Genomic DNA, 21,274 nt, shown 5'->3' with positions numbered 1-21,274 from the left:
CAGGGAGCTCGAGCTGGGTGCCTCTGGGCACTGAATTTGGGAGTCTGAGCTGAATGCCTCTGGACTGAGGCTTACAGTGGAGTGGTATGCCCTTTGGGCATTTATCAGTAACCCTGAGAGAATGTTGTAGCATGTCCTGACTGAATATCTGTATCAGGAGCATTTCTCATCTGCACACTAAGTTATTAACTTCCTAACAAGCCCTGCCATCATGAGCAATGTCTGTGAGTCCGTTGTGTGGCCACTGCAATGATTACTGAACTCAGTAGCTTACAAAGTAGAGAGTGCTGTGAGAGAGTTACTGGGGTTTGTTGTGGTTGTGTGTTTTAAAGGAAAGACTAGCAAATACAACCACTGATGCACTAGAGAACAAAATAGATTATTGCAACCTCTTAACATTTAAATACTTGTGTTCATCAAAGGACTTTATCAGAGGAGTAAAAGGAATCATCAATAATTGAGATGTAATACAGTTCTCAGAAAACACAACAAAGTCCACCAAGCACATGGGAAGGAAGATTAGAGGTAGGCCAATCATTCAGTGAACGAAAGTACAGATGATAATATTAACTTGACCACTTACTGCAGATCGATCCAGGAAGAACTGGTGAAACTCCAGGAAGACTCGCCGAGTCTCTTTGGAATTGGTCTGCTTGTACAGGTCAGAGTAGAGGTAACAGAGCTGTGGTAGAGACAGAAGGAAAAAACACAACAACCAGAACGTTGAAGTTGAGAAATCACAAGAAACATCATCTGACATCCTCACGGGGAAGAACTGTTTGGACTAAGTAGGCTATCATAATCAATGTACTTATTACCCTGTAACCAGTCTCTAAATAAGTAACCTTTCGGCACCTTAACATCTAGCCTTGTCGCTTATCATGCTACCGCGAAGAGTTTGATGATGTTGAATCAATGTAAGAACTCCGTGTTGATGAAATCATGAATTATTACCAGTGTTGCAGGGTCAAACTGTGAAACCACATGATGCAGAAAAACAGCCAAGTGAGCAGGGCGGGATTTTAGCAGCTCAATGCTCTGGAAACAGCTACACTGTCCATTGATCTAGGAAAAGAAATAGTGGAGCATCAGTATTTCAACATACAAGTCAAAATTCACTGGGAGCTTAGCTTAACTGTCCAGATAGCACTTTGATTGAACTGAGTTATTTACATAGGAAATCAAATAAAGATTAAGTCAGTGAAGAAAGCTGATGGTGCCTGGCTATCAAAAGATACAGCGTCTGGGGTCTTAAAGGCTTGAAAGTAAACAAGCGACCATCTAGCTCAGAAGCAACAAAACCCACATGGAAGAAGCACACCAGTCTCGTGATCTGCGTAATCACGAGGTGCTGAAGGGATCAGGCATCAGGCATCATCAGAACAAAAAATCATAACATTGTGAATGAGGGGGAGTGCGGAGTGGAGACCCAAAGCCCATCTGTAGGCAAATGGACATCTCCTTATGGAAGGGTCGCAGGGAGCAGACGATTCAGTCAGGGTGCAGTGTAGCAATGATGAAATATACAACTTTACTCTAGTTCCTAAATGATGATCCCAATTCTACCTTACAAATCTGGCTAGACCAGAGGATGTACACTGGTACAGATAGGATCTGGAAACACAGGGAATCCTGGGCGGATGATCCCTTCAGGACCAGTGGTGAGGGTGGCGATGCTGGGGAGGGGGGGGGGGGGGTAGAGGGTTGGGGTGGAGAGGGGGAACCAATTACAGGGATATACATTAAGGTGACCAGACGTCCCACTTTTTAACAATTTTTCCCATGGCATTTTAAAAAAGGCCTGATGTTTGGAAAGAATGCATGACAAGCTAGGGTACACGGTTTTTGGCTGCCATGTGGTTATTTTGCCAGGATATGTGTTTTATCAATGGAGTCCCACTGGTGTCCCACTTTACCAATGTTAAAATCTGGTCACCTTAAATATAACCTCCTCCCTCAAGGTCAGACAACAGAAAAGTGGGTGAAGGGAGACGTCGGACAGTGTTAAGACATGACAAAATAATAATTTATAAATTATCAAGGGTTCAGGAGGGAGGGATGAGAGAGAGGGTGGGGGGAAAATGAGGAGCTGATACCAGGGGCTTAAGTGGAGAGCAAATGTTTAGAGAATAATGAGAGCAATGAATGTACAAATGTGCTTGACACAATTGATGTATGTATGGATTGTGATAAGCGTTGTATGCGCCCCTAATAAAATGATTTTAAAAATAAATAAAAAGGATTAAGCCAGATATTTTAAAAACTCATGATTTTAAAATGTCACTAGACTCTATTAGCCATATAGCCTAGGGCAGCGGTTCTCAACCTGTGGCCACCACCCCAAGCGGTCGAACAACCCTTTCACAGGGGCCGCCCGATTCCTAACAGTAGCAAGATTACAGTGATGAAGTAGCAATGCACACAATTTTATGGTTGGGCGGTCACCACAACATGAGGTACTGCATGAAAGGGTTGCGGCATGAGGTATATTGAGAACCACTGGCCCAGGGCATCTCTTCCTCTCAAACTGCATCATCTCTTGAGAATAATTTGGAAGAAAAAGATCATCTTGAGAGAATGGAAATTGGAAAGATTTAAATGAGCTCAGAATCCCATAAATCAGATATAAAGTACTACTTAATAACATTTAAAATATATATAATGGAAGGCTTCTAGCCCAACAATAAAATCCAAGCCCTTTTTAATTACTTTTGGGCTAATTACAAAAATAATGGTAGCAAATGGAATGGGAAGGTTTTAAGTAGGGAACTCAGAATATTTTTGTATTGCCTGCGTATGATGACCATGGAAAACACTAACCGTTTAGGTAAGCCAGCATGGCCGGCTCCATCAATTTTTCATATTTACATAGCAAGTTAGAGAAGCAAGTTAATCTAAGAGAATAATCTGGATAAAGGTCTTTAGCTTTCCCAATTGGACGGTTGAGGGTGGAGTGAATAACTACTGATTGCTCAATGACCTAAGTTTTAGAAACCTAAGAAAACTCTAGACCCAGAAGGTTTTACTGGAGAACTCCACCAAATACACAAGCAATAATTGCTACCAATTTTATATAGGCGCACCAGGAAAACACAAAGGGGGAGAACACATTCTGTAACACCAGAATTACTCAAATACCCAAATCAGGCTGTGACACTCATTACACAGAAGAGACACTACAAAGACTTAAATTTCTCATGACGGAAAAATGCTCAGCACAGAATTAGCAAATTGAGTCCAGTGGTCCACTAAAAGGAGAAAACATCATGGTCAATTGGGGTTCACTCTAGAACTAGAAAGCCGGCTCCATATTCGAATGGAGCCCCAAGGTGGTATAAATAATGAACATTCATTCAGCTGCTGAATGGTGGGCAGTTCAAGTCCACCCAAAAGGTACCCCGGTGTGGGAAACAGAACCGGGAAGACAGCGCATGTAGACAAACTCTCAATATTTATACATTAAGGAGTCTGGGAGGCCAGAGCTCTGGTGGAGAGAACCTTCACATTTGTGGGTTGGAAATGCATCCCAATTACATTCTCCTAAGTAAAAGTCATTCCCCTCAATGCCCCCTCATAATAATGCCAAATTTAAGGTGCCGTTTGCAAACACATGGTCATTACTATATGCTTGAAGGTCAACTGCTTGAAGGCTATTTGCCTGGAAGTTGTGTCATCAAAAGCAACCACATCCTATTGTCTGTCCCACCCTAAGTACGGCCCACTCCGTTCTTACAAGGATCATAGATTGTTCCCTTGGAGAAGAGCTCAGGGACACCTAAAGTCAAGCCAACCCAGAGAAGACCAAGGTTAGGCTGCCCCCTTGACTCTAGAGCGTGCCCATCTTGTTATTTATGTGCCTTCCTGTCACGGGAATGCTTCTGGAGTGCCTTCCCTTCCTATTGCGGGTATACCCCTAGCTTGTCCCCCCACCCCCTCCTGTTTACACTGTACAGCCCCTTCCTGTTACATATGTGCTTATCCTGGCCTGACTGCCCGAAATTATGTAAGTTTGTGAGAATACATTATGCGTTCAGGTATGCACTCCTCTCCCTCTCCCTCTGCTCAGACCTGTCTCCTGCAGTCAATGACTGAGGAAGTGAGCCCTTGCCTGCCTATTATCTGATGTCTCTTTAATTTACCCCTCAATCACACAACAGCCCCTTGGGCCTATTCAATTGTGGGGAGGCTGGTCCCTAACACCTCGGAAGAAAGGCCTGGTGATCTCCTTCTGAAAATCCAGCTACTGAGAACCCGAGGGAGCAGAGCAGTCACCGTGGGTCAGAATGGACTCAGTTGAAGCTGTGCCATCCCATCCCTGCCCTTCTCCATATTCAAGTATCAACCAGTGTCCAGGGTCACTTACTATACTGTCGACAGGTAGTGGCAACTCAGTTCCAACTCAGCGACCCTTTGTACAGCAGAATGAAAGATTGCCTGGGCCTGTGACACCCTCAATTTTTTTCTTATGTTTGAACCCATTGTCGCAGCTACATTATAGAAAAATCACAGTTATCTCGAGATTAAAAAAAACCTTTAACAAAATTCCACATCCATTCACGAAAATAAAACTCTGAGCAAAAAAAAAAAAAAAAAACCTCTGAGCAAACAAGGAAGTTTCTTCACTCCATAAAGGGTATATACAAAAAAACTGCAATGAACATCACGCTGGTGAAGAAGCTGAATGCTTTCTCTGTAAGATCAGGAATAAACAAGGCTGTCTTGCCTCACCACTGCCATTCAACCTAATATTGGAAGGCCTAGACACTGCAGTCAGACAGAATAGGAAATAAGAGGCACATTGACTGGAACACACAGTTGCCCACACAGAAAACCCCAAAGAACTTAAAACAAAGAAACCTCTTAGAAGTAATAATAGAGTGTAAGCTATACTGCAGAATTTAAAACAATAGCCAAGCCAATTATATTCTAATAAAAGGGTGCTTCAAAAAGTTCATGGTAAAGTACCATGTTTTCTCATTTTACGTCTTCACAAACTTTTTGAAGTCCTTTCACATACACATCAAGGCCATTAATAAACAATTAGAATTTGAAAATTTAAAACAAAGTACTTAGGCGCAAGCCAATGACCTAAACTCTTATCAGATAAGCTTTAAACGCACAGTCATTCCTAATGGTCAAAACTAAAATAGATAATTAACCGAAGGGATTGATAGTTCTGAAATTTAGCTTCAAGAAAGTTATGTCCAAGCTCCAGAAATCTTTTTCATCAAATTAGGTATTTCATAAAATGAGTTGTGAATTTTTCAGAAAAATAGTATCATCACCTGTTCATGTTCAGCTCCAAAATCATCATCCTCTGCTCCAATAATATGAGGCACTGTGCGGGTCGCAGGGCTCCCAGTCAATGACGGAGTCTCCTGGGAGAAGAGGGAGAACAACAGAGAGATGGCTTGACGGTCAAATTTCAGAGAAGCAATACAATCAAAATGATTCGTATTTTTTAAAGGCATGATTCATTTAACCTCTTTAAATATGAAAGGCTTGAGGCTATTTAGGAGTACTGGTGGTGGTGTGGGTCACATGTTGGGATCGAAACTGCAAGGTCAGCAGTTTGAGCCCACCAATTCCTCCAAAAGTGAAAGATGAGGCTGTCTGCTCAACTACCGAAAGGGCAGTTCTTCTCGGTCCTACAAGGTTTCTCTGGGTAAGAATGGACGTGATGGCAGTAGGTTTGGGTTCTTTTCTTTTTAAGTTGCTTGGTTTTCAAGGAGTCTCTCTCTAGATGGTGTAAATGGTTAGCTGTTCGGTATGATTACTCAAATGACTGGTGATTCCAACCTATCCAGGTGTCCCTTAGGTGATTCATACCTGTGGTGCTGCAGTGAGGCAACTTTCTATTCAAAGTGGCAGCCCTCAAACCTTCAAGGCCATGAATCGTCTTAGGAGAATAAAACCCACCAAAATAATGCTTCTTAGGGGGAAAGCATTTCTTCTGGAACTATAAGTGCCCTTGTACCCACTATAGACTTAGCCATCTGAGTCAAATCACTCTCAGGATAGTTCACGGATTAATTCAACATACCCAGGCTTTTTTTTGGGGGGGGGGGCAGACTCTGAAGTAGGCTTTTGCCAACAGTTACAAATAAGAGACAAGAGTTTAAAAGTGGTGGGGAGGGAGGTGGACAAGGGAAAGGTAAATGAGAAAACAACAATGGGAAGACAGTAGGACAGGTTCATGCACCTCAGAAGGGCTACCCAAAGTTGCCCATCCATGTGACACAATGGACAGACAGTGTCAGACCCTACTACTTTTCATTAATTACCCTAAGCACTAAGCATATACAGTCGTTTCTCAACCTTCGCACTGACATGTCAGCCCAGTAGGTTTTCTTGTAGGGGCTGCCATGCGCATTTGTAAGATGCTTGTTCACATTGGTGTTTGTAAGATGTGGCACTCCAGAAAGGGTATCAGCATGGAGCAATGGATTTGGAGTCAACATGACTTGAGGTAGTAGTGTTGGGGCATCCATGTAGAACTGAGAGAAAAGGTGGGCTGTTTGAAAATGACAAGTATCAAAGGACTACATAGCACCAAAGGATTCCTGCGTTTGGGGCGATGAGGAAAGGCACTGGGTTTTCGGAGAGGAGTTAGGATCTGGAGTGCAGCAAAAAGGGCCGTGCGAGAAGTAAAGCCTGGGAGTCGCGACCATGGGTGCTACCACTGAAGCCATGTGTGTAGCTGGGCCCACAGATCACAAGCTGAGGAAATAACATGTGCGTAGCGGTAGCGCTTTCCTCCCTTAGGTTGTTCTAACACTAGCTACTCCTATTTGCATCTCTGAAACTTGATTCTGCCTTTTTTACTATGCTTTTAAAAACTTTTCTTAATCCCAAGGCTTTTTAAAAAAATGTTTTTAAAAATAATTTTATTTGGGGCTCATATTGCAATCCATACTTCCATCCATTGTGCCAAACACATTTGTTCATTTGTTGCCATCATCATTCTCAAAATATTCTCTTTCTCCTCGAGCCCTTGGTATCAATTCATTTTTCCCCTCCCTCCCTGCCCCCTCCCTCATGAACCCTTGATAATTTATAAATTATTATTTTTTCATGTCTTACACTGTCCGATGTCTCCCTTCACCCACTTTTCTGTTGTCCGTCTCCCAGGGAGGGCTTATATGAAGCTCATTGTGATCGGTTTCCCCATTCTCCCCCAACCCTAAGGCTTTTTTAATACAAAAGAAAAATTCAGGAGGAACAACAGAAATCTCTTTGGAACAATAATTAAACAACTTCTAATTTTCTATTTGATTAGCTGTCTGTCTGGTTTGGGTCTTTTTTTTTTTTTGGTCTGTTTTTGCAATGGTCCTTAAGTTGCTAGTTCCTGTGCAACACATCACAAATGCTCTTAAATATTGTCATGTAAACTGTTTGACAAAGTTAATTAAAAAATAAAACCAGAACACCAAAGCACTCAGCTAAGAACATCTAAGTTATCAGGAATGTGCATTATGACTTTAGTTTCGGGGACAGCTACAGAGAGCCTTGGCACTGCCTGGATCCCCCCACACTCACAGGGTCCAGAACGACGTCACTCTTGTCTGGACTTTCCTCTAGATAAATCCTCTCTTTCAGGCCACTTCTGGGGCTCTAAGGCAAAGAAAAAAGACAATCAGTCAAGTCCAACAGGCTCACCAGTGAGGGATAACGACAACCAGTGTGAACGGCTAATACCGTGGATGTGACATTGAGGGTCGAGCCTACTAAATATTTCTCATACAATACCTGGCGAGGCTACTTGTTTCCAAACTGTGGGGAACTTCATTGTCTCAACTTTTCAAGGTTTATGTTAATCAAACAAGATAGAATCTTATGGTTTCACCCCGTCTCCAAGCCTCTAGGCTAGTTTTCTGCCAACTGACTAATCAAATATGCTGTCTCGATATCTCCAACTCAGTATGTCCAAGCCCGTTCTATCTCAGGCATCTCCTCTAGCCCCTGCCTTCACACACTGTCATTCCTCTCCAAGTTGAAAGCATTTCCCCCGTTTTCAGAAATAAAATGAACATTCTGCTTTTCTGTTACTTCATAGAGCACTGCTGTTTATTTTTATAAAATGTTCAGCCTGTTTCTGGGATGCAGGGATATAAAGGATGGGCTCTGTGACACGCAGAAAACGCCTCAGAGCAACAGCGATCACCCACCGGAGCAGCTGTGAGTGAGGAGCACAGGCCTTGTACAGGAAAGCCAACGGGAAGACGCACGCCACCACCCGCACAGCACCCAGGGACCCGACAGAGCAAAGAGCACTTCACAAGGATCGATGTGGAAGCAGTGCAGGAGTCCTGGTGCCACACTCAGGTGAGTTAACTTGAGGGCCAACAGGTGAATCTCCACAGCGACGAGGCCATCTGCGCTTCAAAACCCCTACCAAGGGTTATGATGAATGGGAATCAACGGTGCCAGTGAATCTGGGTTTATATACTGTTGAAGAAACTGTCCAACAAACACCTAAAGTTCCACTTTAAAAAAAAATCGTGTCTTCTGGCTTTAGGGGTGGCAAGTATATTTATCATGCCAGGAAATAAGTGTTCTAAACAACCATAATTAATTTAGTGGATTGAGATTAATTCCCACTATTTACATGCAAAATTCATTGGTTTATCCTAATAAAGAAAATCAACTATGACATTTTTTAAATGTAAAAACAAATCAGTTTTAAAACTAATTACTTTTTTTTTTTTTTTGCCTACTACTAAAACAAATGTAAGGGGGCATTGAACTTACTATGCTACCAGGGCTTGTCAATCATCGTCATGTCATGAAAGTCAAGTAAACAGGAAGAACGGGATAGGGAAAGAAAAGAGTAAGGGAAGAAAAGCAAATGATTCAGAAAAAAAACCTATACTCAATGCTTTTTATTCTTAAACTGTTTATGCTACTGGCACATATAATTCATATATCATACCACAATGCTTTTTCTCCTACAATACGAGGTCAGACCAGCAATGTGAAAGGTTGTTGGCTAATGGGGCAGGGTCAGCTCAGAAGGGGTGTGTGAAGGCTGCTGCATGAAACAGACTGTAATTAACACCACTCGACTAACCGTACATGCAGAAACTGTCGGACTGCCATATGCTCACAACACAATTTAATGCTTGTTTAAAGAAAGGGCATTTCAAAGTTAAGCCCTTACCATGAAGAAACGAATGGCTCTGGGTCTTGGGAATGCAGCATAAAAACAGGAATAAACCTTTTCACATCAAAAAGGCGAGGAAGCTCTCAGACAGGGGAGATCGTATCAAAAGAACTCGGAAGGCATGTTGGTGGCACCCCTTGTGATTGCCAGAGAGAATAACGACTGTTAGGGAGTGAAACATACTACACAAACAAAGCCCAACACACACACTTCCTTATCGCGAGAACCATCAGTCCTTCTGAAAACAAGTATGTACAGGGAAACAATTAGTATTTCTCTTGTTTTCCTGTACAAGGGACTTCAAAAAGTCTGTGGAAAGGGGGAACTTAAAGATAACTTTTTGAAGCCTCCTCCTAATAGGCTGTACTTTTGTTACACACTGCGCTGCTGAACTACCGGTCAGCAATTCAAAACTACCAGCCACTCTGTGAAAAAAGACAGCGTTCTACTCCCATTAGGAGTGACAGTCTTGGAAACCCACAAGGACAGTTCTGCCCTGCCCTGTAGGGTCACTGAGTAGAAATTGATTCACAACGGCAGTGAGTTTGTTTTTGTTTCATAGCTAATGAGGAAAAACCATCTTTATAAAATGATGCTATCTAATAAATGCAGGGGGGAAATGACAGTATGATCATTTAGAAACCCTGATTAAATAATGGGTCTAGGCATCTTCCTGATCATCCACTGCAGGTGGAAACATGAGAAGCAAGCTTGCTGGAGAATTCTATAATGAAGGAATTGTGCTGACATCACCCCACACGTGCACCGGACATCCACCTCCTAACAGCATGTACCCAGTACCATCTCTGAATCATTCTTCCAAACAGAAGCCAACACTGCAGAGCTCTAATCTGATCAAGGCTCTAGATCTAACTATCAGCCATCAGGAAATAGACAAACAGCAAACACCATGAGAAATATCATTAGAACATGGACTGCTCTACTGAACAGGATCCAGTTTTGTTAACATAAATATGGCAAGAAAAGTTACTGTCAGTAAAAACAACTCCCTGCCCAAAGGCCAAGTAACTGGACTCAATTCTAATGCAAAATAAGCCAACTGTTAAAGCAAGATTATACTGGGGCAATAAAATTAGATGACATGGAAAATATTAAGAATTAATAATAATATTATTATGCTATAATTATTATATTAGGCGCCCTGGTGGTTTCATGGTTACGAGTTGGGCTGAGATCAGTAGTTCTAAGCCACCAGTAGCTCCTCCGAAGGAAGAATGGGCTTTCTACTCCCATAAATAGTGACATTTTCAGAAACCCTCAGGGGGTCACTATGAGTCAGCATCGATTCAATCACAGTGGATATTATTATAGTGTACATTACTATGTTATTAATTAATTGATAATGATGTTTTTTGAGTTTTCTAGTCTCCTAGAGATACACACTGGTAAAATATTATCTAGAATTTACTTTAAATAGTGCTTCTAAAGTGGGAAAAACCACCTCCTGGGGATGCTGGACCCATCCAATTCAAGTCACTGCCACGGAGCTGATGCCGACACATAGCAACCCTATCAGACAGGGGAGAACTGTCCGGTGAGTTTCTGAGACTGGAACTCTTCACAGTCCTAGAAAGCCCTGTCTTTCTGCCTTGGGGAGAGTGGCAGGTGGCTTCAAACTGCTGACCTTGGGAGAGTGGCCCAATACACAACCACTAAGGCTCCTGGATCTATCCAAACAAAGGAGGCTGCAAAAGCAGAGACCTCTACTTCGTCCTGGATTCCACGCTACAGTACAAAAGCTTTTCACTGCTTGGGTGGGTGGGTGAGGGAGAGTGCTGAGTAAAATTTTTTTTTCTGTAAAGGGGGCAGTAGGCCAAATAAAATTTTGAACCTATGCTTTAAAAGAATCCAGTGTATGGAGGGTGTGAAGTGGAAGAGGTACAGACAAACAAGTTTGAGCACGTGGTGGTTAACTGCTTGAGTTGGGTGACTGGTTACATAATGGGGGAATCACTATCTATGTTTTCTACTTTTCAATATATTTGAAAATTTTCCAAAGTACATGTATTTACAAAAACTATCTGCCACCAACTGAAAGTCAGAGTGGCAGAAACTCTTGAATGTTTGAGGATGATTCGTGATCAACTTGTTTCTCAGGTGAGAACGTGGCCTGTAGACACTTGTTTGCACCTTGTCCACAGAAACCAAAGCAGAAATGAGAAGTTACTATCAGAAACGCCACCAGATGATTATGACATGAGTAGAAAGTTAAAAGAAAAGATGGATTCAAAAGATAATAGGTTCACAGTACAATTGGGAAATGTACCTACATATGGAAAAGCACAGCTAAAACCAGCAATTGTCCAGCCTCACAGGGACACTTCACTTCTAAGCATGGTACTGGCTCATGCAGATAGCCTACCCAGAAGTTAGGCTCCACCATCTATCTTGCTCATCTGGGTAGCCACAACACTCGTTTATTCAACGGGCCTCCATTTTCCATCTCTAAAATGGTCATACTGCTTCATCATACTCAACCTTAGGATATTATGGGAGTTAACGAATATCTGTAAAGCTTTAAGTACCTCCTCTCACTAAAAGGAGGCAATCAACGCATGGTAATGAGCAGCCACTCTGCATTTGCATTGTGGTGCAGGAGAAAAAAACTGGAAGCACCACAGATTGACAAAAGGACAAACAAATCTGTCTTGGATGAAGGACACCCAAGAGTGCCCCTGTTTTTCATGCCTGTTCATGTTCCACTCTGGAATAATTTTTTATTAGTAGCCTGATTGTTCCTCTCCTCTGCATGCAAAATAGAGCAGAGTGCAAACCCTTTACTTACTCTCTCGTTTATTCGTGTTCTTGTTCATTCTCATTAAGTATCGATGCAATGTCCATTTCTACACTAATTCACTATACTATAAAGATATTTTTCTAAGAAACAGATTTGATTATAACATTCCCAAGCATACAAGGGAAAATTCAAACGTCTTATTCATTTCACGTGGTGTGAACTCCTGGAACCCGCCGGGCTTTGGAAACACAGGCAGTCCCTGGGTTCTCCCCTCACTCCCCATCTACCTCTATAGACAAGTCAGGAGAACACAGGAGAAAAGCAGCACCAGACCCAAAAGAGCACAAGGCGGGCTCCCCAGCACACTGGGCCTCCTCCACACGTCTGTGTCTAAGAAAAGCCTACCTATTTCAGCCCAAACCAGCTTCTACAAGACACAGTAGAACTACCTCTGTGGGTTCCTGAGGCTGGGGCTCTACCAGAGAACTCTTCTGCAGAGTAAAATGGTAGTTTAGAACAACTGACCTCCACTGTACAGCTGTCCTCAGAATTTCACTGTCCTCCCAGAATGCTTTCATTCTGGGTTTGGGTTCTTTGGAGGTGTCATATCACGGATGGCCTGGGTTAGCTGGACATGCTAGTTCCAATCTCTTCAGCTCTGGTTTGTAAAGTTCCACTCACAGCAGTACTACTTTTTAATAGGCTGTCTGGAGAATCCACTGAGACAGGAATGTAACGCACGTCTCATAGCTATGGCACACATGGCCAAGAAAATGTTAGCTATTACAAGTTTTTTTTTTTCCTGGAGCCAAAATTGAAATTTTCCATTACAGCCATTATCCAGCCAATCATTGTTTTTGTTTTTTTTTCCTTCCAATAGTCCTTGCATGAGGAACTGAGTCACTGGATCTAAACTCAAAAGTTGGCCTGAATGATGGGCTCAGACCACTGGCTTTCTTCTCTTTCTTTTTTTTACCACCATCTTCACTGTTACCCAGCACATACGAGGGGGTACCTAAAAAGAGCCCGACTTTTTTCTCAAAGCTATGTATTTAAATTGTTTTACAAAACAACTTTATCACCTTCTTCAAAGTACTCTCCATGACACTTAATACATTGGTCAAATCTGCAATTCCATTCTTGGAAACACTTTTCAAACTCATCTGGATGGCTGAAAGCACCTCACTCATTTTTTTCTTCACCTCTTCTTTGTCATCAAATCACTGTCCATTCAAGTCCTTCTTTATTTGTGAAAATAAAAAGAAGTCACACGGAGCGAGTTCAGGTGAGTAAGATGTGTGGGGCAAGAGAGCGATAATGTTTGGGCCCCCAAACTGGTGCATTGAGATGGCTGCGTCCCCGATCAGACGTTTTTTGTCCCACATTCTTAATGCAAATCTTTTCAGAGCCTCTAAATAGAAAGCTTGATTAACAGTCTGACCTGGTGGAATGAACTCCAAAGGGACTACAAGTGAACATTTTTGTCCATTTGAGAAGTTGACAGACGTCCAGAATGAGGTTTGTCATCAAATGACATTTCACCTTTTTTGAAACAAGAAAATCACTCGTACACTTGAGTTTTCCCATAGCACGGTCCTTCAGAACAGTTTCTGTGGCGTTTTTCCCGAACAGGAAAAAAATTTGACAGCTGCACGTTGTTCTCTAAAATTGACCATTACAAAAAACTAGGTTGGAGCAAAACTGCTTTCACAAAAAAATTCACTGTGGCCAGAGAGAACCTTCCCAGGTGAAGCCACTGGGTGCACTAACTCACAGCAAGTTGCTTAAAGCTCACCTAGTGGGAAAAATGCACACTACGAAAGCTCCAGCCAGAGGAGCTTTTTTCCATTTTGCCTCTTGTATATACCTTTAAACACATGTGCGTTATATACACAGCAACAAAGTCACAAAAAGTAACACTTTCCTCTTTTACTTACAAACTCACTGCCATCAAGTCAATACTGAGGCATAGTGACCCTTTAAGGCAGGAGTTTCCAAGACTGTTTACGAGAAAGGAAAGCCCAGTCTTTATCACAGGGAGCTGCTGGTGGTTTCAAAGCGCCAACCATGCGGGTCGCAGCCCAGCGCAACCACGATGCCGCCAGGGCTCATTATTTCCTATCCTATTCTGCTTTTATTATTGTTGTCGGCCTGACTTCGTGACTCCCAGTGTTAAAAAGCCCTGACTTAAACTACTTCCCCTGTCACTTTAAAGCAGTTGATTTATTTTTAAGTCATTACTGCTATCACTGCACACGATTTCAAAGTACTGCTCAGTAAAAACAGCTTTTAGTTATCCCTGTAAGATTAGTGCTTCATCATATTCAACTAAAATATCCTCTTAGGACCTTCTTGACAAATACATGTGTCTACTTGGTAGTTTCTGGGTTAATCAAGAAAGAGTTGTTACTAAACATGGGTTATTAACTGTAGATTATCTAACAGGGGTATGGCTTTTCCTCTTTGTCATGACAAAGTGTCTCATGACTCAAGACTGAGTCATTCTGACCACAAATGAAATATTAACATGCTCTTACAGATAGCAATACTTGGCCTCTCGGTTCAGTAAGAAGCAGACTGTATTAACTTCTCTGCCCCCAAACAAGATGCCTGCTGGGAAATTCCCTCCCCGCAAAGGAAACACTATTTGGCAATGGGCGTCAAAGGGAAAGAGGGAACTCTGTAATTACAGCTCATACAGATAGTGTCCAGGGATCACTGGTGGTACAGTGGGTTAAGCACCTGCATGCTAATCTAAACAAGGCAGTTCCAACCAGAATTTTTGCTCATCAAACTGCTTTTTTTAAATGATAATTACCACAAAAAATAAGTAGTAAGGTAACAGCTTAAGTCACATAACTTAAAATCAAACATAGAAAGGGGTTGTGGGAGAGAATACAAGAAGTCTGAGATCTAGAACACTTAATACTTACATCTGCATTGTCACTACTGGGCCGAGATCCATCTCCACTGCTGGAGTCAATCCTGGACAGTCCATTACCAGTATCTGCCTCTAGCTCACTGGCTGTCAGTGCATCACACAGAGGCCTGCAGGGCATGAACACAGCTCCATCCTAAAAAAGACGAAACACACACGTGAAAACAGGCAAACTGCATGAAGAACTGAGGCGTGCAACGATCTGTATGCAAACTGTGAAAAGCTGGACATTCAACTGTGTCCAAGAATACTTCTAGCTTTAAAGACAAAAAGCTCAAGTACCAGCTCTAGAGCAGCGTGGCTCAAAGACAGAAAAGCGTGAGGAGTAAAAGGGTACAAGTAGTGAATCGTCCAAATACAGAGAAAAATAGGTAACGCAGTTTATCAACTTGGGAAATCCATATTTCCTGTCTATATTCTTCACATGTTAAGATTCAGATTGTGTTATCATATCTGGTTAAATGCCTTCCAATAATACTTTTAAATATGTTGCTAATTTGGGAATACAATGTATTAATATAAATGATGATAATGAGTTGATTTTGGTTTAAGATAAGACAAAAACCCTACTGTTTTTGAGTCAATTCTGACCTCTGATGACCCTGCAGGGCAAAGAACAACACCCAATAGAGTGTCCAAGGCTGTCCATCTTCCTGAAGCTGATGGCCTCATCGTTCTTCTGCTAAGTGGCTGGTTAAGCTTAAACTACCACACTTTCAGTTAGCAGCCAAGTGGTTAACCAATACACCACCAAGGCTTTACCATCAAGAGCCAGAGTTTTACTACTCAAACAGAGTAGCAATGTTGCTTGGCTCAACTGTCCACATACTGAAGCATAATAGTCAAAACATGAGAGTAAGACTTAAAGTTAGAGGGGAAAAGAAACATTAAATGTTTACTGAAAAGTATTCAAACCAGAAAGTCAGGAGAATTAATAAGTCATGTGACTCCTGGTCTACAAGGGGGTGCCCCCCCAAAACCTGGAATTCCACCCCTTCCCCGAAAAGTATGTATTGAAATTGTTTTACAAAACAAGTTTATCTCCTTCAAAGTACTCTCCATGACACTTAATACATTGGTCAAATCTGCAATTCCATTCTTGGAAACACTTTTCAAACTCATCTCTTTGGATGGCTGACAGCACCTCCCTCATTTTTTTCTTCACCTCTTCTTTGCCATCAAATCACTGTCCTTTCATGTCTCTCTTCATTTGTGGAAACAAAAAGGTGCACGGAGGAAGGTCAGGTGAGTAAAGTGCGTGGGGCAACAGAGGAATGCTGTGTAGGGCCCCAAACTGGCGCCTGAGATGGCTGCGTCAGCAGGTGCATTGTCACGGTGGCAAAACCAGTCCCCCGTTTGCCACAAATCAGGCCTTTTTATGTCGCACACTTAATGCAATCTTTTCAGAACTTCTAAATAGGAAGCTTGATTACCAGTCTGACCTGGTGGAACCAACTCCAAATGCACTATGAGTGGACATTTTTGTTCATTTGGGAATTGACAGACGTCCAGAATGAGGTTTGTCATCAACTGACATTTCACCTTTTTTGAATCGAGAAAACCACTCGTACACTTGAGTTTTTCCCATTGCGCAGTCCTTATAAGCTGTGTCTTAACATCACAACAGTTTCTGGGGCATTTTTGCCAAGCAGGAAACAAAATTTCACAGTCACATGCTGTTTCCGTAAATTGGCCATCACAATAAACAAGGATGGGGCGAAAGTGCTTTAGGAAGAAATTTGCTGTGACCACAGAGAATCGTCCCAGGGATACTACTGGATGCACTAACTCAGAGTGAGTTGCTCAATGCTCATCTAGTGGGAAAAATTCTAATACAAAAGCTCCACCCAGAGGAGCTTTTTCCTGTTGGTGGTGGTTTTTGGGTGGGGGTGGGGAGGTGAGGGGGTAATCCCTTAAATCACTTAAGGAATCTTCTCAACTACATGTTTAACTTTAAAATGATTGGATTAGGCTAATGACCTTAAAAAAAAGAAATTCTCTTAGTTCTATGAATATGTGGTCTTCGTTGGCAGTCCAAACTCAAGAATAGTGACAAGAAGAGTTCTTAGCCATTTTAAATGGAGTATGTTACTTGTTGGTTTAGTTTCAAGATGAAGTGTGAGATGCCCTGGTGGTGTAGTGTTATGAGTTGGGCTGTGATCCACATGGTCAGCAGTTTGAAACCACCAGCAGCTCCAAGGGAGAAGGACTAGGCTCTCTGCTCCCATAAACAGTTACAGTCTCAGACACCCACAGCAGTGAGTTTGGCTTTGGTTATGAGAAGCTTAACATTAAACTTTCTTTTAAAATTTCAAATCTGAATATTAAAAAGTAATAAATTTGGTTGACAAATAAATGCTGACACATCATCTCCATAATTCACACCTATGCAGCAAATGCTATTTAAAATTCCAGTACAAACATACTCATTAAGAATATGAAGGTGCTGTGAAATCATCAGACTGGGTTTTGACACCATAGCCTTAAACATGCTATTTAATCTGAATTTCAATATGGATGCACACAGTGGGGAGGAAACAACAGAACTTAAAATCAGAGGGTGGGGTCAAAAACAGAATTAAATAACAGAATGGCTGTCATTTAGTAAACTATTAAATCACTACTTGAAAACATTATCAAATGATGTAAGATATGAAAATAATAATCTATAACTTATCAACGGTTCGTGAGGAAGGGCAGGGGGAGGGGAGGGTTAGAAATGGGGAGCTGATAATCAGGGACTCAAGAGGGAAGAGAATGCTTTGAAAATGATGATGGCGGCATATGTACAAATGTGCTTGACACATTGGATGAATGTATGGATTGTGATATGAGATATAAGAGCCCCCAATACAAGTATTTTAAACAGCAAACAAAAAATAACAAAAGAAAAACAATTCTTTAAAGAAATAAAAGCATTATCAATTGTCATTCTGTTCAAAATGGCAGAGTTAACCACAAAAATGCTAATATAAGTATCTAAGTACATTCTAGTAGTTGGTCACATCAAAGCAAAAAGCACTCAATTGTTCTTTTATGGAACAAAGAAACATGATATCATGAGCATGCAAACATTCGGAAGTCCACATTTCTTTTCATCATTATTTCTGTAACATCCTACACAGGACATCCGGTGGTCCTATGCTATAAAAAATATAAATATTTTAAAGGCAACTGAAACATTCTCTGGCTTGTTCCCAAGAGAAATTTCTGCTTTTGCAAAGTGGGCAGAACTTGTGATGGAGATGCTACCTGAGCAGAGCCCGTGGCTTTGGATAGCTGCTCTTGCAGCTGGGGAATGTGTTTCTTGGCCTCTTGGATCTCTTTGAGCAGTCTTTGGGCAGGGGTCCGGTTGTAATCTTCCTGCAATACCTGAAAAGTTAAAAAAATATTTGGAGAATTAGTTTCTTGCACACAAAACATGGAAAAAAATCCATTCTATATATATGTAACACATCTTTTTCAACAAAATATACTTTTCTCTCTTCTGATTGTGATTCTTCCATAGAACCTTGGATCAAAATGCTCACACAGTACTGGTGCTGGGCTCCATCCAGCTCTTATGGGTCCACAGAAAAGGAGGTGCTTGTTCATTAGCCATACATTCCATACCCTTTCTACTGCTGACTTTCCTTCTCCCTCTGCTGCACCAGGCAAACAGAGTCCAACTGTGGTGACTTGGATGCCTGCCTGGAAGTTTTTAAGAACCCCAAGCCCTATGCAAGGAACTATTGAGGTAGTTACATATAATCTGGTGCCATCTTGAGACTATTTAAGAGTGAAAGGGTGGAGTTTAGTCTGTCAATCAGCTCACAGCTTGATGACCTCATTTGGAGACACATAGTTCACTGGAGGGCAGACCCAGGCACACTCTGCTACACATTCCTGTTGACAAGGCCCATGGTGCTACACTGATGGAGCCAGAGCCCTGCAGCTAGAGGAGCCGCGTGGAGACCTACGCCAGAGCAGAGATACTTCCACTGCCACTGGATCCACAAGACTTTCCACCCACTGGCCAGTGATCTTCCTGCATCCGGCATCATTACATGTGTTGCGTGAGTCTGAAGAGGGATTTATAAACTGGTAATGGATACATAGGCTAATTATCGGACTTACGGACTTGATGTGGACTGCGCTGGGATGTTTTGTCAATATCCAATTGCTCTTGTATATAAAGCTCTTTCTTGCACACACACATATGACTGTCTATGAATTTGTTTCTCTAGTCTACCCAGACTGACACAATTATGAAGTATAACAACACAAGCACTAGATATTTTATTAGGCCATTTAACTGGAATACTCCATGAAACCATGACCCTAAACGCCAAAGCAAGGAAGCAAATTCCATGAGGGTTTTGGCTGTATACAACATCTTCAGCAGCTACCCATTATTTTTGTCCTTTTGCAGTTGCTGTAAGCACCTGTATCACCGACGTACACCAGTCAGCTTTTCACAGGTGTACAACGTGCTGACAGCAATTACAATAATCAAGGGTGCAGCCCTTCCCTTAAATCAAAGTTCCCATCATCCTTAACATTTCTTTCCCCCCCCACTCCCTCCTGCCCCTTGTAGTCACTAACAAACTATGGTTGCTAGACATCTGCCTTTTCTTGTCTTTTTATTGAGGTCATATGTTATTTGACTTATTTCATTCAGCAGAATTTCTTCAACCTCCAATCACACTCAAATTCTCGTAGGTTCTACATTTTCTGGAATCAAGGTGGCTGAATGAACCCTGAAATTATGGTCCTGAGATAATCTTTTTGACTTAAACCAAAATAGGCCCTAAAGTCTTCTTAAACGCAAATATGAGTTTAGCTTTACTAGTATAATATGTCTGCCTGAGCATAATGCTCTCTTAAGAATTACCTCTATGGGAATCAAGGATCCCCTGGCAGAGCCATCGGTTAAGTACTGGGCTGCTACCAGGAAAGTTCGCCTTTCAAACCCACCAGTCACTCCATGGGCGAAAGGCGAGGCACTCTGTTTCTACAGGAAGTTACAACTTCAGAAACCTTGATGGGCAGTTCTCCTCTGTCCTACAGGGCTGCTGTGAGTTGAAATCTACTCAACGGCAGTAGGTCTGGATTTCTATGGGCTCAAACTGACAACAGAAACCAGAAAGATGAGGGGGCAGTGAGTTTAGGCTAATGGGAAAGGGGAAATTCAGAGAGCAGGTGAGAATGGTTGCCCAACTCCAAGAAGGTTACTGGCTTGGACATCTAGAAACCACTGAATTGGTGTATGTTTTACTGAGTGCAATCACAACCACAACACAATTCTTTTTTTTCCCCCCCAAAATTGATAGCATCGGTTACAATGCAGATTTAGGATTCAGACAAATACAAACTGAACCATGCCCACTCAACATTTTTACTGGCCTGTAGGCAGCCCCATTCTAATTTAATACCTGTAGTCGCTCCTGTTCTTTCTGTAACATTTTTCTCAGAATTTCTACTTTCTGGTTATGAACCACATTGTTTTCCTCCTAGAAAAAGATTTTTAAAATAGTAAGTACATAAGAAAAAGAACGAATGCAGGGACAGTGAAAGCTACAATACAGAAAACCCTGAGGTTTGTGCCTCAGCTCGAATTTTCAATACCTCTGAGGGTTTTCTTTATCACTGGCAATTAGTAGGAAGGCAGGCTGTTAGATATGACAATTTTAAAGATAAAAGAGCCTATTCCTGCCTTTAAAGAAAGATACGTGAAAAAACATCATGACAAAATTATAGAAACCTGTATTAAACAAAAAGAGCAAAATGTGACTGACTGTTTCACAACACACCCTCCCTTCTAGGTCTGTCTAGATCTGAGGGCAGCATTTCCACTTTCTGGAGAATTCTGTGCTCTTTAATTTACACCAGAGCCCACCAGCAGTTTCAGCAACCTTGAAGGACTCAAACTGTGGTCCTTGTCAACGTTCTTTGGGTTTGAGGAAGAAAATGAAGTCGAAACGGTCACAGTCAGGACTGTAGAAAGATGGGTTACAATTCTCAATGAAATTCTCACACAACTTTCCCTTATTTATTACCCTCAAAGAAGGAGCAGAAACATTGTCATGATGGCAGAAACATTGTCATGATGGAAAAACATGCCTCTGTGTAATACTCCTGGACTTGTTCTGACTAATACAATGCTCCGTTTTCCTAAAGCTTCTTCATGGGTGCCCCACAGTGGTCCTATGACCTTGGAGTTCATCAACACAAACTGCCCCTCTGGAATCTCAAAACCCAGTTCCCATAACCTTCAGCGCTACCTCCCCTCTGCCTTGCTCGCCTTTGATGTCTTCCAACCTGCTTTAGAGCACGTGACCCATCGAGCACCTGCTGCTCGGCACGGCCCTCCCACCCTGTGCAGTCACTGCAAAGCTACGGCGATTCGGGAATATGCTCACTGAAGCTTTGTGAA

At 41.9% G+C, this 21,274-nt stretch overlaps 1 protein-coding gene across 4 annotated transcripts in view; it reads right to left on the bottom strand.

The window, feature by feature from the left end:
• The window catches only part of ARHGEF12 (Rho guanine nucleotide exchange factor 12), a 185,412-nt gene that overhangs the window by 46,488 nt on the left and 117,650 nt on the right, over positions 1–21,274 (bottom strand). For all 4 annotated transcript variants that reach the window (XM_075546721.1, XM_075546722.1, XM_075546723.1 and 1 more), the window contains 7 exons: positions 20,274–20,351; positions 18,112–18,231; positions 14,855–14,995; positions 7,540–7,614; positions 5,286–5,378; positions 955–1,065; positions 584–682 (listed from right to left, as the gene is read on the bottom strand). In XM_075546721.1, the coding sequence (XP_075402836.1) occupies positions 584–682; positions 955–1,065; positions 5,286–5,378; positions 7,540–7,614; positions 14,855–14,995; positions 18,112–18,231; positions 20,274–20,351 (717 nt within the window). The remainder of the gene's footprint in view (positions 1–583; positions 683–954; positions 1,066–5,285; positions 5,379–7,539; positions 7,615–14,854; positions 14,996–18,111; positions 18,232–20,273; positions 20,352–21,274) is intronic.

Source organism: Tenrec ecaudatus, chromosome 4 (genome assembly GCF_050624435.1).
Source record: "Tenrec ecaudatus isolate mTenEca1 chromosome 4, mTenEca1.hap1, whole genome shotgun sequence".
Taxonomy (NCBI): Eukaryota; Metazoa; Chordata; class Mammalia; order Afrosoricida; family Tenrecidae; genus Tenrec; species Tenrec ecaudatus.
This window is presented reverse-complemented; position numbering and strand designations above follow the sequence as displayed.